The sequence below is a fragment of the Podarcis melisellensis genome (genome assembly GCF_964234715.1).
Source record: "Podarcis melisellensis genome assembly, chromosome: 10".
Classification (NCBI taxonomy): Eukaryota; Metazoa; Chordata; class Lepidosauria; order Squamata; family Lacertidae; genus Podarcis; species Podarcis melisellensis.
Genome location: NC_138542.1, coordinates 76197150 through 76213128, shown reverse-complemented (window position 1 = coordinate 76213128; position 15979 = coordinate 76197150). Strand labels below are relative to the sequence as shown.

General features: G+C 44.0%; 4 protein-coding genes across 5 annotated transcripts in view; 1 reads left to right on the top strand and 3 right to left on the bottom strand.

The window, feature by feature from the left end:
- LOC309378680 (uncharacterized protein) overlaps positions 1–15979 on the top strand; it is a 141543-nt gene that overhangs the window by 47971 nt on the left and 77593 nt on the right. The window lies entirely within an intron of this gene.
- The window catches only part of LOC309378764 (uncharacterized protein), a 63705-nt gene that overhangs the window by 154 nt on the left and 47572 nt on the right, over positions 1–15979 (bottom strand). The window lies entirely within an intron of this gene.
- Positions 1–15979, bottom strand: part of LOC309379841 (uncharacterized protein) — a gene marked incomplete at both ends in the record, with an annotated part of 56533 nt that overhangs the window by 10210 nt on the left and 30344 nt on the right. The window lies entirely within an intron of this gene.
- The window catches only part of LOC309378643 (uncharacterized protein), a 58937-nt gene continuing 43030 nt past the window's right edge, over positions 73–15979 (bottom strand). The window contains exons 1-3 of one of the 2 annotated variants that reach the window (XM_081927121.1): positions 15146–15212; positions 11459–11603; positions 73–1866 (exon numbers count right to left, since the gene is read on the bottom strand). In XM_081927121.1, coding sequence (XP_081783247.1) covers positions 93–1739 — 1647 coding nt within the window. In that variant the 5' untranslated portion in view covers positions 1740–1866; positions 11459–11603; positions 15146–15212 and the 3' untranslated portion in view covers positions 73–92. Of the gene's footprint in view, positions 1891–11458; positions 11604–15145; positions 15213–15979 lie in introns of those variants that run through there. The other variant, XM_081927122.1, reaches the window with a different exon arrangement.

Below are 15979 nucleotides of genomic sequence, written 5' to 3'. Positions count from 1 at the left end.
CCTGATAATTATAAGGTTTGTCTTTTGTGCGCGTTTCTTGACATAAATCTAGGGTTCCACTCTGACTGCAGCACCTACCACACACCATACATTTAAACAGTTTCTCCCCTGTGTGTCTGCTTATGTTGTCTAAGGTGTGCACTCTGACTGAAGCTCTTTCCACACTCCATACATTTATATGGTTTCTCCCCTGTGTGAGTTCGTTGATGTTGTCTAAGGCTTCCACTATCACTAAAGCTCTTTCCACACTCGATACATTTATATGGTTTCTCCCCTGTGTGAATCCGTTGATGTTTTCTAAGGTCTCCATTCTGACTGAAGCTCTTTCCGCACTCTATACATTTAAATGGTTTCTCCCCTGTGTGAGTCCGTTGATGTCTTCTAAGGTCTCCATTATGAATGAAGCTCTTTCCGCACTCCAGGCATTTAATTGGTTTCTCCCCTGTGTGAGTCCGTTGATGTGTTCTAAGGTTTCCATCGAAATGGAAGCTCTTTCCGCACTCCATACATTTATATGGTTTTTCCCCTGTGTGAGTCCGTTGATGTTTTCTAAGGTCTCCATTCTGACTGAAGCACTTTCCGCATTCCTGGCATTTAAATGGTTTCTCCCCTGTGTGAGTCCGTTGATGTTTTCTAAAGTTTCCATTGAAACTGAAGCTCTTTCCACACTCCAAACATTTAAATGGTTTCTCCCCTGTGTGAGTCCGTTGATGCCTTCTAAGGCCTCCACTCTGACTGAAGCTCTTTCCGCACTCCAGGCATTTAACTGGTTTCTCCCCTGTGTGAGTCCGTTGATGTGTTCTAAGGCCTCCACTCTGACTGAAGCTCTTTCCGCACTCCAGACATTTAAATGGTTTCTCCCCTGTGTGAGTCCGTTGATGCGTTCTAAGGCCTCCATTATCATTAAAGCTCTTTCCGCACTCCAGGCATTTAACTGGTTTCTCCCCTGTGTGAGTCCGTTGATGTGTTCTAAGGCCTCCACTCTGACTGAAGCTCTTTCCGCACTCCAGACATTTAAATGGTTTCTCCCCTGTGTGAGTCCGTTGATGTGTTCTAAGGGTTCCACTCTGACTGAAGCTCTTTCCGCACTCCAGGCAGTTAAACGGTTTCTCCCCCATGTGAGTCCGTTGATGTATTCTAAGCTTTCCATTATCACTAAAGCTCTTTTCACACTCCATACATTTAAATGGTTTCTCCCCTGTGTGAGTCCGTTGATGCGTTCTAAGGCCTCCATTCTGACTGAAGCACTTTCCGCACTCCAGGCAGTTAAACGGTTTCTCTCCCATGTGAGTCTGTTGATGGTTTCTAAGGTGTCCATTCTGACTGAAGCTCTTTCCACATTCCATACATTTAAATGGTTTTTCCCCTGTGTGAGTCCGTTGATGTATTCTAAGCTTTCCATTATCACTAAAGCTCTTTCCACACTCCATACATTTATATGGTTTCTTCCCTGTGTGAGTCCTTTGATGAATTCTAAGTGTATCACTCCGAGAGAAGCTCTTTCCACACTCCAGACATTTATAAGGCTTCTCCCCTGTGTGAGTCCGTTGATGTAAACTTAAGTGTCCATGGTGACTGAAGTTCTTCCCACACTCCCTGCATTGGAATCCTTTCTTGCCCTTGTGAGTCCGTTGATGTGTTCTAAGTTTTCCACTATCAGTGAAACGTTTCCCACACTCCATACCTTTAAATGGTTTCTCCCCTGTTGGAGGTCGTTGATGTGAACTATGTGTCCTCATTCAATGAAGCATATTCCGCATTTCACACATTTTAATTTCTATTCCTAATGAAACGAAAGGTGCCCCATCCCCTGGAGTTCTGACTGTCTTCTCCATCTCCTTCTTCAGAGTGGGAGTAAAGGAAATCCTCTTTTGGTTTCAAGGAAGAGAACTAAGGGAACGAGAACACATCAAGCTCCATTAGCACCTTCTCCTATTTCAACGTCTCCTACATTTCCTCACCTCCTACCCATGTTCCCAGTTTTTAGGAAGTGAAGTTGCAATGTCAAATGATAGTAATTCATGAGCAACTTTCAAAATCCTCAACCAATGTTCATAAAGCAGCTTCATTTTTTAAAGAATGATGTGCTGTCTGATCTTGTGCCCGTCTTCTGATGCAGGACTATCCTAAAATGACACTGAAAAGCAGGATATTCGGGACTTCCAGTTGAGCCCGCTCCCAGCGCAAGCAGGGATTTTTCCGTCTGGGGAATCCCGGGCTTTCTGAAGGAAAAGGGGGTGCTACAGGGCACAGTAGCCCCCAGAAAACTCACTGGTGGATATCCAGGAGTTCCGGTTCCTGCTGAGGCCCAAACGCGGACCATCTGGCCGTCAGGTAACTCCTTTTTGGAGCGAAGAGAATGGTGGGCGGGGAAGCGGGCTGAGGGGAAGCCATTGCTGCTTTCGGAAAGCGAAGCCCCGAGCTTGCAGGGACTGGGCTCAACTCTCAAAGAATATGAAATTCAGACCTATTTCTAATTAAAGCAAGACTAATTTGGCTTAAGGAAGGATTCGGACAAAAAAATTAAACTACGGAGGTCAGCCGTCCTCTGGAATCAGCCTAGACACAGGACTGCCGGCAGAGCTGGGAACGGAACGTGAGTTGCCGCTAGTGGCTGCCATCTCTCTCCCCTTTTCGGAGATTTTAAAAAGTAATTGAGAGAAGGAGAGACGGAAAATAACAAAATAAAAAGGGGGAAGAGGGCTGGAATTCTGAAGTCCATGAAGATATAAAGTATGGAATCAGGATCTCTGAACTATTTAAGTTTCGTTTTTGGAATATCTGCGCAATGGAGCCTCAAACTCCAGACTCCATTGTTACTATTTTTAAAGCAGGGCTCCCGCTCGGAAGTTGAAGGGAAGAAGGCGATATTTTTATGTTATTTTGGCCGGACTTTTATTTCTTCTTTTCTATCCATCTTTGGAATAATTGCAATTAAGTAATTTGGGGTACTATTTTTGATTTAAGTTATTAAGTTACCAAGTACTTTTGAATAAAAGAGAGTATCTGAAGTTGGAACCTTGTGGCCAAACAGGGGATTACAATTTGTCCCCCCCCCAAGCTTTAGCAATTTTCCATTGTTTGGGAGCCGCAGTATTGGTATGATTTCAAATAGACATAACAAATAAGTTAAGGCAGTACATTTAAACTGAAATTTTGAATTTCTGGAACTTATTTCTGGATTATTTTTCTTCTTCTTCTTTTTCCTTTTTCTACTTTAAATTTAGGAACTGCCTAAAATCTTCGTTGCATTTGGACCTAAAACAATTTCACCCGAATTGAAATTAACTGGGATCAGAATTTTTTCTTTTCCCCTCTCTTATGCTTTTCTCTTTTTTTATTGGAATAGTGCCTTGCATTTTGACTTTCAAGTGTGACCTGCTCCTGCTTCAGGCCTGGGAAATATATTTGGTACCTTGGGAACAATTTAGAAATATTTATGGATTAACTTTACATCTTTGGCCTAACTACGGTGGTGATAGTGGTTTTGGATTTTTGCAGACCCTGGGACGTATTTTTCTTCTTTGTTTTTCTGATGCCCTCATTCAATGGGAATTACCCTAATTGGTGGCGGAAGATATCATTAAGGAATAGCCTAATTGGTGGCAAGAAGTAACACAAATTACACCAAAAAAAATTCCTTCCAGTAGCACCTTAAAGACCAACTAAGTCAGTTCTTGGTATGAGCTTTCGTGTGCGTGCACACTTCTTCAGATACACTGAAACAGAAGTTTCCAGACCCTTCTATATAGTGAGAAGGTGGGGAGGGGTATTACCTTCTCACTATATAGAAGGGTCTGGAAACTTCTGTTTCAGTGTATCTGAAGAAGTGTGCATGCACACGAAAGCTCATACCAAGAACTGACTTAGTTGGTCTTTAAGGTGCTACTGGAAGGAATTTTTTTTGTTTTGACTATGGCAGACCAACACGGCTACCTATCTGTAACACGAATTACACCATTCTTCTTTTTATTTACCAACACCCCTCCTATTGACTTCCAACTTCTTTGGGTTGTGTATGCAGACTTTATTTTACTCCACCGACTCTTAGAGAGAATTGACTTATTTTGGTAAATTGCTGTGATTGTTACATTGAGGAAGTTGATTTCTACAATTTGAAATCTATTGTCTGCTATAAATTTATTGTTTACTATAAATTGTGACTATGGACAAAATGAAAAAAATGAGTGAAGGGACACCAGCGGACAGGAAAGGGTCAAAACAGGAGTCGGAATTTAAAGCGGAAGTTTTGAGAATGTTTGCAGAAATTAAACAAAGTGAAAAGAATTTGGAAAATAAATTAGAACAGGTGGATAATAGGATTGGTAAAAAATAGATGAAACAGTTAGTGAACTTAAAGGTCAAATAAAAGATGTATCTAAAAGAACACAAAAATTAGAGGAAGGGTGGAAGAGAATGAAAATTGAAATGAGGGAGATGAAAAAAGAGGAAGAGAAGATGAAAATAGGTATGTCAGAGATGAACAAAACACAGGAAGAAGTTCTGGATGCGATTGCAATGAATGAATTGAGACAGAGAGAAGGTAACTTAAGGCTGAGAGCCATTCCGGAGACACAGGGAGAGAATATTAAGGAGAAGTTGATAAAGGAGTTGGCTCAATGGTTAGAGATGGATCCAGAGGAGGTTGCTAAAACTATTCAAAGTGCATTCAGAATGAGGGCAAGATCAGCCAGAGCAAGGAAAGTCCCAGGAGACTGCTTAATAACATTTAGAGACAGAGATGAGAAATATGATATTACAAAAGAACAGAGAAAAGACTGAACATCGACGGGAATTTTATTATTATCTTTAAAGATATTCCAATAAGACTACTGAAACGAAGAGACTCATATAAAGCTTTTGTGCAAATTTTGAAGAGTAATAACATTGAATTCAGATGGGAATTCCCTGAAGGAGTATCATTTTTCTACAAAAGCAAGAAACACAGATTGACAAGTCCAGAAGAGACAAGTAAGTTCCTGAGGAAATATAAAGAACTCAGATCAGAAGAAGATGAAGAAAAGGGAGCTGTAAGAGGAGCAGGAGGGGGCGGAGCAGGGCCAAAGGATGATGATGAAGAAGAGAAAGGAAAAGGGACAGAAGAGGAGGAGGAAGACGAAGAGGAAGAATAAGTAGGAGCAAAAGGATTTTAAATAAATAAAAGATATATTTAATCAGGAGGCTATGATGGCATTAAAAATTTGGAATTGGAACATTAATGGAATGAATGACAGGAAAAAAAGGAATAAAACTGAACAATGTTTAAAAAAGAAAAATTTGGATATAATTTGTCTTCAAGAAACGCATGTGGCAAGAAAGCATAGGAAAGTTTTGATTAATAAATGCTAGGAAACGAATTTATATTTTTGGACAAAAGTAAAAAGGGAGGGGTTGTCTTATATGTAAAGAATAAAATTGAAGCCCAACAAATTTTCAAAGCTGAAGAAGGAAGAATCATAGCAGTCCAGATCAAATGGCAAGGGGAAAAAATAATAATTGTCGGGATCTATGCACCTAATGGAAACAAAAGTGACTTTTTTAAGAATTTGGAAGAAAAGATGTTTGAATATATGGACCAAAAGATTATAATAATGGGAGATATGAATGGTGTGGTGTCAATGGAAATGGATAGACTAAGAGCAGCAGGGTTCAGTAAAGAAGGGAAGCTACCAAAGACATTTTTTTCGATGAGGAAAAACTGTAACTTGGTTGATATATGGAGATTGAGACACCCGCTGGAAAAACAATTTACATTCTATTCAGAACCAAATCAGTCAATGTCAAGAATTGACCAAATATGGGTCTCAAATGAATTAACTCCAAGAATCAGCCAAATAGAAATTCAACCGAGGGTAATTTCAGACCACAATCCAATAAAATTTGAATTACAAGGATATGAAGAAAGAACGTTTAGATGGAGATTGAATGACTACCTTCTTGATGACCAAAAAATTGTAGAGAAAGCTCAAAAGAATTTGATGGACTATTTTGTAAATAACTCTAACAAAGATACGAAAATGAATACAGTGTAGGATGCCAGCAAAGCAGTTATGAGAGGATTTTTCATCCAGCAGAATTCAGTTAAAAACAAAAGCAGAGAAAAAGTAAAGACAAATAATGGACAATGAGCAAAAATTAGTTTAAAAAACGAACAACGAAAAAGTAAAACAGAATATAAAGGCATTGCAAACACAATTTGCGATGATAATTAACAGAGAAATAGAATGGAACATAAAAAGAATGAGACAAAGGAATTTTGAAACTGCTAATAAATCAGGTAAATGGCTGGCATGGCAAATTAAAAAAAGGAAAGAACAGAATACAATCAACAAAATCATCATGGAGGGAGAAGAAATTGACAGCCCAAAAGGCATCAGAAAAGGATTCTTGGACTTTTATAGACATTTATATAAAAGAACGGAAAAGAACAACATGAGAAAGATTGAAAGATATTTAAATGAAAAGAAGGTGCAGAAGATCCCGACAGAAAAAAGAGATAGGCTGAATGCCCCAATAGAAATTGAGGAAATAAAAGAGACTATAAAAGAGCTTAAAAAGGGGAAAGCCCCGGGACCAGATGGATTTACAGCAAGCTACTATAAGGAAATGAAAAACATCCTGTCAATACCAATGAAAAAAGTTATGGATAATATTCTTAAGGAGAGAGAAATCCCAGAAACATGGAAAGAAGCGTTTATTACCTTTATTCCAAAACAAGATTCAGACTTGACACAAGTTAAAAACTATAGGCCTATTTCATTATTAAACACAGATTATAAAATCTTTGCAAGTATTTTAGCAAGGAGGATTAAGAAAATATTACAAGAAGTAATTCACAAAGATCAATCGGGTTTCTTACCTGGAAGACAGATGAAAGATAATGCAAGGAATATAATTAATATTTTGGAATATCTGACTGCCAGGAATGAGAAGCAAGCTATGTTAATATTTGTGGATGCAGAAAAGGCCTTTGATAACATATCTTGGGACTTTATGATAAAAAATTTAGAGCATATGGAGGTGGGGAAGGAGTTCCTTAATGGAATAAAGGCAATATATACGAAACAAAAAGCTAAACTGATCATCAACAATGTGATTACTGAGGAAATAGGGATAACCAAGGGTACAAGACAAGGGTGTCCACTATCGCCACCGTTATTTATCATGGTTCTGGAGGTCTTTCTTAAAGCAATAAGAGAAAATGAGGTAATAAAAGGGGTGGCAGTAGGCTGGAACGAATATAAGGTTAAAGCCTTTGCCGATGACCTGGTTTTAACTGTAGAAGAACCCTTGGAAAGTGCTAGAAATATACTTATAGAGGTGGAAAGATTTGGTCACGTGGCGGGATTTATATTGAATAAGAAAAAGACAAAAATAATTGTTAAGAATATGGATCAGGAAATGATAGAAACAGTGCAACACCAAACGGGTATAGAGGTGGTGAAGAAGGTGAAATATCTGGGTATTTGGATAACCCAAAAGAATATTGATTTGTACCAGAATAATTATTTACCAGTGTGGAATGGAATAAAGAAAGATCTGGAAGTGTGGGGACGAATGAAGTTATCGCTATGGGGAAGGATCTCATCTATAAAGATGAGCGTGCTGCCAAAACTGTTATTTCTGTTTCAGACAATTCCAATAATCAAAGGGACTGTGATGTTCACAGAGTGGCAAAGAGTAATTTCAAGATATATATGGCAGGGTAAGAAGCCAAGAATTAAGTTTAAGTTACTAACAGATGCTAAAGAAAGAGGAGGCTTCGCCCTGCCAGACTTGAAATTATACTATGAAGCTTCATGTCTCTAACAGAGTTGTTAGATATAGAAGGATTTGATAATAGATTTGGGTGGCACGCCTATTTATGGTTTGGAAAAAAGAAAATCCATAAAGGTTTTGAGAACCACATTTTCCAAAGATCGCTGATAGAAATATGGGATAGGTATAAAAACCTACTTGAACCAAAAACTCCACACTGGTTATCCCCATTAGAAGCTATGAGTGTTAAAAAAATTAATATGAGAAGAAATTGGATTACATATGGAAATCTGATTGTAAAGGAAGGGGGGAAATGAAAAGTGAAGCCTTACGAAGAAGTTAAAGAGTATGTATATGACTGGTTGCACTATTTTCAAATAAATGAAATGTTTAAAAAGGATTTTAAGGAAAATGGATATACAGAGAAAGATTCAAAATTTCAAATAGAAGTAATAAATAATGACTGTAAAATCTTATCTAAGATGTATAAGATACTGTTGGAATGGCATACAAAAGACGAAGAAGTTAAGTCTGTTATGATACAATGGGCCAGAGATTTTGGGTATTATCAGAGCTGCCCCTAGGTCCCAGCTCACAGAGGACCAACGCCAGGCTGTCGTTATGTACAAAAGTCTTTATTGAAGTTCAGTTTCCATTTCAAAGCCGCAGCGCGCAGCTCTACGTCTTAAACCCTAGACCGGCGAAGTCCCGTCTGAGTCACCTCCCCTTCCGCACCAGTTTAAGATCCTAGCCCTGCTCCACCTTTTCCGCTGCTCTCTCCTCCTCTGGGTCCTCCTGCCCGCTGGGGCATTCCCCTTTCTGGACTCTTCTGACGCTGAGTCGCCTGACTCCTCCCCCTGCCTCCGGCGGGCTTTAGGACCTGGTTCCCAATCCTCGTTCTCTGCTGTCCCGCGCTCCTGTACATTTGAACTTGCCTCTCACGCCAACCCCGTGATCCTCCTCCTGACCGTTACACTGCTTCTATCACTGCTTCCTTCCTCCCGGAAGCTGGCTGGACGTGACCTCCCCTCCGTTGCCTGACTCTCCGATGGAGGCGTGGTCAACCCTGACTCATCTTCTCTCCCTGGTGGTGAATACACTGGCCCCGATACCTGGGACTCCTCCCCCCCACTACGCTCTGGTGGGGAAGCTGGTCCTGATCTCCAACTGCTGCTCTGGGAGTCCCCGCTGGCCCCTTGTTTCTGGAGTGTCCCCCTTGGGGCCCCCCTTGCCCTGGCCACCGGCGCCCAGTTCTGTGAATCTTCTGATTCGCTGGAGAGGCTCATGGAATCTCTCGGGCTACTGTCATCTTCTCCTACGCTGCCCTCGGATTGCTCCCCCTCGCTCTCCATCTCCTCCCCTCCCTGCGCTCCCGCTCTTGAGTCCCTGACAGGTATAATATACAATTTAAAGATTGGATTAAACTATGGAATGAAAACATTAAATTCACCGCATGTACTGCATTGGATGATGGACTCAAGGGCAGCCTGATCAAATTTGCAGATCAAAAAATTTTTTTCTTCCACTAGCACCTTAAAGACCAACTAAGTCAGTTCTTGGTATGAGCTTTCGTGTGCATGCACACTTCTTCAGATGCATGCACACGAAAGCTCATACCAAGAACTGACTTAGTTGGTCTTTAAGGTGCTACTGGAAGAAAAAAAATTTTTGTTTTGACTATGGCAGACCAACACGGCTACCTATCTGTAACTGGAAATTTGCAGATGACACCAAACTGGGAGGGGTGGCTAACACCCCAGAGGACAGGATCACACTTCAAAACGACCTTGACAGATTAGAGAACTGGGCCAAAACAAACAAGATGAATTTTAACAGGGAGAAATGTAAAGTATTGCACTTGGGCAAAAAAAAATGAGAGGCACAAATACAAGATGGGTGACACCTGGCTTGAGAGCAGTACATGTGAAAAGGATCTAGGAGTCTTGGTTGACCACAAACTTGACATGAGCCAACAGTGTGACGCGGCAGCTAAAAAAGCCAATGCAATTCTGGGCTGCATCAATAGGAGTATTGCATCTAGATCAAGGGAAGTAATAGTGCCACTGTATTCTGCTCTGGTCAGACCTCACCTGGAGTACTGTGTCCAGTTCTGGGCACCACAGTTCAAGAAGGACACTGACAAACTGGAACGTGTCCAGAGGAGGGCAACCAAAATGGTCAAAGGCCTGGAAACGATGCCTTATGAGGAACGGCTAAGGGAGCTGGGCATTGCTTAGCCTGGAGAAGAGGAGGTTCAGGGGTGATATGATAGCCATGTTCAAATATATCAAAGGATGTCACATAGAGGAGGGAGAAAGGCTGTTTTCTGCTGCTCCAGAGAAGCGGACACGGAGCAATGGATCCAAACTACAAGAAAGAAGATTCCACCTAAACATTCGAAGAACTTCCTGACAGTAAGAGCTGTTCGAGAGTGGAATTTGCTGCCGAGGAGTGTGGTGGAGTCTCCTTCTTTGGAGGTCTTTAAGCAGAGGCTTGACAACCATATGTCAGGAGTGCTCTGATGGTGTTTCCTGCTTGGCAGGGGGTTGGACTCGATGGCCCTTGTGGTCTCTTCCAACTCTAGGATTCTATGATTCTATGAAAATGTTATGAAAATTATTTATAGATGGTATATTACACTGGTAAAACTTGCAAAAATGTATAAAACATGTAAGAAATGTTGGAAATGTAAAGAAAAGGATGGCACTTTTTACCATATGTGGCGGGAATGTAAGGAAGTGAAGAGCTTCTGGGATTTGATATATAAAGAATTGAAAAAAAATGTTGAAATATACATTTGCTAAGAAACCAGAGGCTTTTCTCTTAGGAATTATGGGAAATGAAATAAACAGAAAGGATTGTAAACTTTTCCAGTATGCAGTAACAACGGCAAGAATTTTACTGACCCAGAGATGCAGTGGCGTAGTGTGGGGGGTGCAGGGGGGCTGGCCGCACCGGGCGCAACATCTGGGGTTAGGGCAAATCCACAGGTTAGGGAGCGCAAATCCACGGGTTAGGGGGCGCAAATTACTTGCCTTGCCCCGGGTGCTGACATCCCACGCTACGCCACTGCAGAGATGGAAAGAAGAAGTACCTACCTTGGAGGAGTGGAGAATGAAGCTGATGGACTATGCAGAACTTGATAAGATGACAGGGAAGATCAGATACCAACGAGATCAAAAGTTTATCGAGGACTGGGGATAATTAGTTGAGTATTGGGGAGGTTTAAGTGACAATGAAATAACGTTTGTGGCATTTAAAGAAGCTCTGTAAAGACTTAAGAAATATTGTAAGAAAGAAAAACAGGTGCGGATGGCTTTGTTAAAAGGCAATAGGAAAGGAAGAAAATGTGTAGCTAAAATGTTTATTTCGGATGATTGTCAGAACGGCTGATGGAAGTCCAAAAAACGTGAAAATTTGTAAATGGAAATGTTTATTTCTTTATTTTGGTGAAAATTAATAAAAATATTATAAAAAAAGAAAAGCAGGATATTCAAGGCAAATAGATAAACTGTACTTAGTGGAATATGTAGTACCTTGAAAATGTAGTATTGATTTCTTGATGGACTGTCTTAAATATCATAATCATACGATTTCATGGGGTGTTAGGGGAGCAGTAGTACCTTTGGTGGGGGAAATGTCATGCACCTTCTGGGGTAATTTATCCACCATTGGTCCCCACCCTGCACTCAGCTCTCACCTGTGCCTTCCAGAAGCTGTCAGGATGAATCAGGGGCCACAATCCCAGGAATGGCTTCAACCGGCTGGCAAAACCAGGTGAGGATAGCTGATGGGTCTCAAATCCTTGGGGGGCTGGGCAATTCTGCTGCACCTGAAGTCAAGCCCTGGTGGATGGAGAGGATGAGAAGAACAGTGAATCCCACAGTCCAGAAGGCAGATTCTGCCCGTGCGGAAGAGGAAAGTGAAGGGCAGATGGGGCTCGTCAACCGGGGAAGGAAGCCCATCGAGAAGGAAAACTCTGGTCCTAAACCTTCACTGCCTCGTGAGTTATGTTCAGGAGAAGAAAAGGCTATGGAGGGAAACCCACACAAATCCAGAGTGGAGTCTCTAAGACGGTTGGAAGGTGTCGTGCACACCTTCTTCATTCAACTCCTGCAGCCAAGCTGGTGCCAAACATACTGCTCTGCTTTCCTTGGGACCATATCAGCCGGGCTGAGAAGGGGGTCTGGTTGTCTAGGCAGCCCAGGACCCCCCAAACCCACTGCCCAGGCTGGCAGTGCTACAAACACAGCAGTTTCAAGTGGGGAGATGGACTCAGAGCTGTGTATCAAAGTCTCTCCAATGTGGAACAAGGGAAACAGAAACAAAATTTACATCATACATCAATTAAAAAGTATTCAGAATATTTGTCTTTTGAAGAAAAGACCACCAAGTATCGGATGGCCCCTTCAAAGCTAATGAAAGACTTGTGCCTGGAGCTTTTGGGGGTGCAGGACCAGGAAAGCTTCTGCCACCCTGATCCTTCCAACTGGGATTCAGGCCTCATCATGTGACAGAAACTGCCCTGGTTGCGCTGCTTGATGATCTCCAATGCGCTAGAGTCAGAGGGAAAAGCTGTTTCCTGGTTCTGCTAGATCTCTCAGTGGCTTTGGAGACCTTTGGCCATGGTGTCCTACTGAACCCTCTAGGAGAGCTGGGGAAATGGTTATGCAGTGGTTCCCCTCCTTCCTCCTGGGCCATGTCCAGAAAGTGGTTTTGGGGGATGACTGTTCTGACCCCTGGGCTCTCACTTGTGGGGTGCCTCAGGGCTCCATCCTCTCCCCCATGCTTTTTAATATCTATATGAAGCTGCTGGGAGAGATCATCGAAGTTTTGGGCTGGGTGTTCACCAGTATGTTGGTGATACCCAGATCTTCTTCTCATTTAAATCAGAATCAGTGAAGGTGGTGAATGCCCTGTGTTGGTGCCTGGAGGTGGTTTGAGGATGGGTGGCGGCTAACAGATTGAGGTTGAATCCTGACAAGGCAGAAGTACTGTCTCTGGGGAACAAGGGGTGGGATGGTGTGGGTGACACCCCGGTCCTGATGGGGTAACTGTGCCCCTAAATAGCCAGGTGTGCAGCCTAGGGGTCATTTTGGACTCACAGCTGACCATGGAGGCACAGGTCAATTCTGTGTCCAGGGCAGCTGTCTATCAGCTCAATCTGGAATGCAGGCTGAGACCCTCCTTCCCTGCAGACTGTCTCACCAGAGTGGTGCACGCTCTGGTTATTTCCAACTTGGACTACTGCTATGCGGTCTACATGGGGCTACCTTTGAAGGTGACCAAGAAACTGCAACTGCATGGGAGCAGCCACCGAGACCACATATCACTGCCCTCAAAGGACTTTACCTGGCTCCCACCAGTTTTCCAAGCACGATTCAAACTGTTGGTACTGACCTTTAAGTGGCATGGCTGCATTTTCCAGGCATTGAAAGTATTTATCTAATGCAGGCTTCCTGAAACTCAGCAGTTTCCTTTCTGCTGAGAGCTGGTGGTGGGATAAGTTGCTATGATGTTATGAAGAACCTTTCTTGTTTTGGGGAACCACATGAAGCTGGTTTAAACTGGAGTGAGCCAGGCTTGCTATCCAGTCCCAAGGTTACTCTGACATTTAATGGAATATAAATTACAAGGCCGAAAGGAGCCTGGTCCCACTTCCTAGTCTGCTATTTCTCTACTCTGCTTGTGTGATTCTTACTTGAGTGCTGTTTTGGTATGCTAAGTTAGGGTTTTACGTAAGTTAAATTTTTGTATATTTTGAATCCTATTATGCTTCTTTGCCTTCAGTAATAAATTTATTTGCTGAATGAGATCATTATGGAGCAGCAAGATCTGCAACCTAAAGCCCTCAACAGCCTCAGCCCTGTAGACCTGAAGGAGCATCTCCACCGACATCGCTCAGTCTGGACAGGGAGGTCCTCCTTGGAAGGTCTTCTGCTGATCCCCCCCCCCCCGCCCCGTGAGAAGTTACAGGGAAGCAGGCAGAGGGCGAGGAAATGGGCAATATTCTGACATTTAGAAGACAGCTGAAGGCAGCCCTCTATCGGGAGGTTTTTAATGTCTGATGTTTTACTGTCTTTTCTTTGTACTGGAACCAGGCAGTGGAAGAGAAACTTAAAGATGGAGGCCTGAGAGAGAGGAAAAGGTTTCTGTGGCAGAAATGACTGGCAGAATCCGAGACCAGGGAGAAGAGTCGGTGGAAGAAGATTGGAAGAAATTTAAAGGCTATCTACAGAAATATTGTAAAATTAATGAATGTTAGGATGATGCTGGATAAAAAGTTAAGTGGTTTCTAGCTATAACGCTATAAGGAATATGAAAAAATGGATTATTAACAGGTAAAAATTTAATGTTATAATATTTTAAGATTAAAGACTAGGATAAACAAAGAGGGAAAGGATTTGCTGAACTAATAAATTGAATTGGAATACAAAAAAGGGAGGTGTGAGGAGGTCCGGGAAACAAGCATGTGAAAAATAAGTGATGGAAAGATGGAATTGTTTTTTAACTATTTTTATTTTGTACTTTTCTTTTTTCGTTTTTAAAAATCTTAATAAATATATTTTTAAAAAAAGAGAGAGGAAAAGGTTTCTGGCTGCTTCCTGGGTGGGATTGCGGAAACCAAGAGCCCAAGAGCCGCTTCTGAGAAGGCCTCCCCCCTCCCCTCTTCCTCTCGGGATTTCCTCTCCTCTCCGGGGGACCAAGGAATGGACAGGGCAGGGGATTATGGGGCGGGAAGAGGATGGAGGTTGCAGGAAGGAAGGGGTGGGGGGACAGAACCCCCACTTTCCAGGGATCCCTCTCTGGTCGCCTTGAAGGGGGGTCGATTCCTAGGCGGGAGGGAGAAGCCAAGGCGGCCCCTCCAGAGAATCCCAGCGGGCGCCACCATGGAGAAGTGTCCCCAAAGACTGATTTCCTATCTCTCCCCCCCCCCATTGCTGCCCTTCCCTGCCCCAGGGATGCTCCCCCTCCCCACTTCCTCGACTCCCTCCCTCTGTCCCAGAGGCCCCCCCTTGGCGCGGCTCAGCCCTCACCCCCATCTTTCCATCCTAGGGGGCCACCCAAGACTAGCAGAGGAGGGACAGGGGGTCTCTATCCAGGCGTCCCTCACGCCCGTTAACCCTTTCATGGCCCGCTTTTATCCGTGCGAAACCCACAGGGCCCCAGGGATGCCTTCGCGGGGGAAACGGGGCAAGGGGGCCCTCGTGGGACCCCCTGCGTAGGCGTCCCATGTCCGCCCCTGCCAAGGCGCCTAAGGGTCCAAGGAAAGCCCCCTTCGCAGCAGGCGTGCCGGGATCCAGGCCCCCCGGAAGGCGCTTGGCGGAGCTGGCGGGGGTCTCTGGGTCCTTACCCCCTGCCTCTCCGCCCCCCGCGACCCCTTTACCTCTTTCTCCTCGCTCCCGATCCTCCTTTCCTTTCCTGCAACATCCACGGGGGGCGGGGGTCCCCCCCTGCCGCCCCTCCTCCCTTTTCCGAAAGCGCCCCCCCTCCCTGAGCTGCGACGCAGAAGCGCCACGTCCGGGAGAAGCAGGCAGGGTGGGAGGGGGGCTCTCTCCGCTCATTCCGGAAACAGAAGCCGGATTGGAGGAGGAGCAGAAGGAAGAGGTGCGACATACGGGGGGGGGTGAGGGTGGTGGGGGCGGGGTGAGAGGAGGAGGTACCGGGAGGGGAGGAATTGAGGGGGGGAGGAGACGAAGGTTTTCCCCCTCCCTTCTTCGTTCAGGGGATCAGGAGAGCGGGGGAGGGGCTGATCCCGGCAATCCAGCTGCAAAGTGGGGTCCCCCCTACAATGTTTACATTGAAAATCCTTTTTTTTCCCGCCCCACACGCCATGATCTTAGATCCATTCCATCTTTTTGGTATTGGTGCACATTGAGCAGCGGGTCGGGCTCTGTGACTCCTGTGTTACGGGGGAAATGGGGCTTGGGCTTCTGCACACACACAGAGAGAGGGGGGGGGAGGGAGGGAGGGAGGGAGAGAGAGAGAGAGAGAGAGAGAGAGACCCGACACAATTCCTCCCTTGTGTCTCCCTCAGAGGTAACACAATGCGGCCCAGAAGAAAGCAAGGCAGCTGTTGATCTGTTTGCGCGCAGAGCCCCCCCCCCATGCCAGGAGTGAAGCAGCCCAGATGTAAAGCGCGATGCAATTTGTGCACCCTCAAATAATCGCCCCCCGTCACAGAGAGAGCACCCCAAAAACATCCCCGGTTGCGTCACAA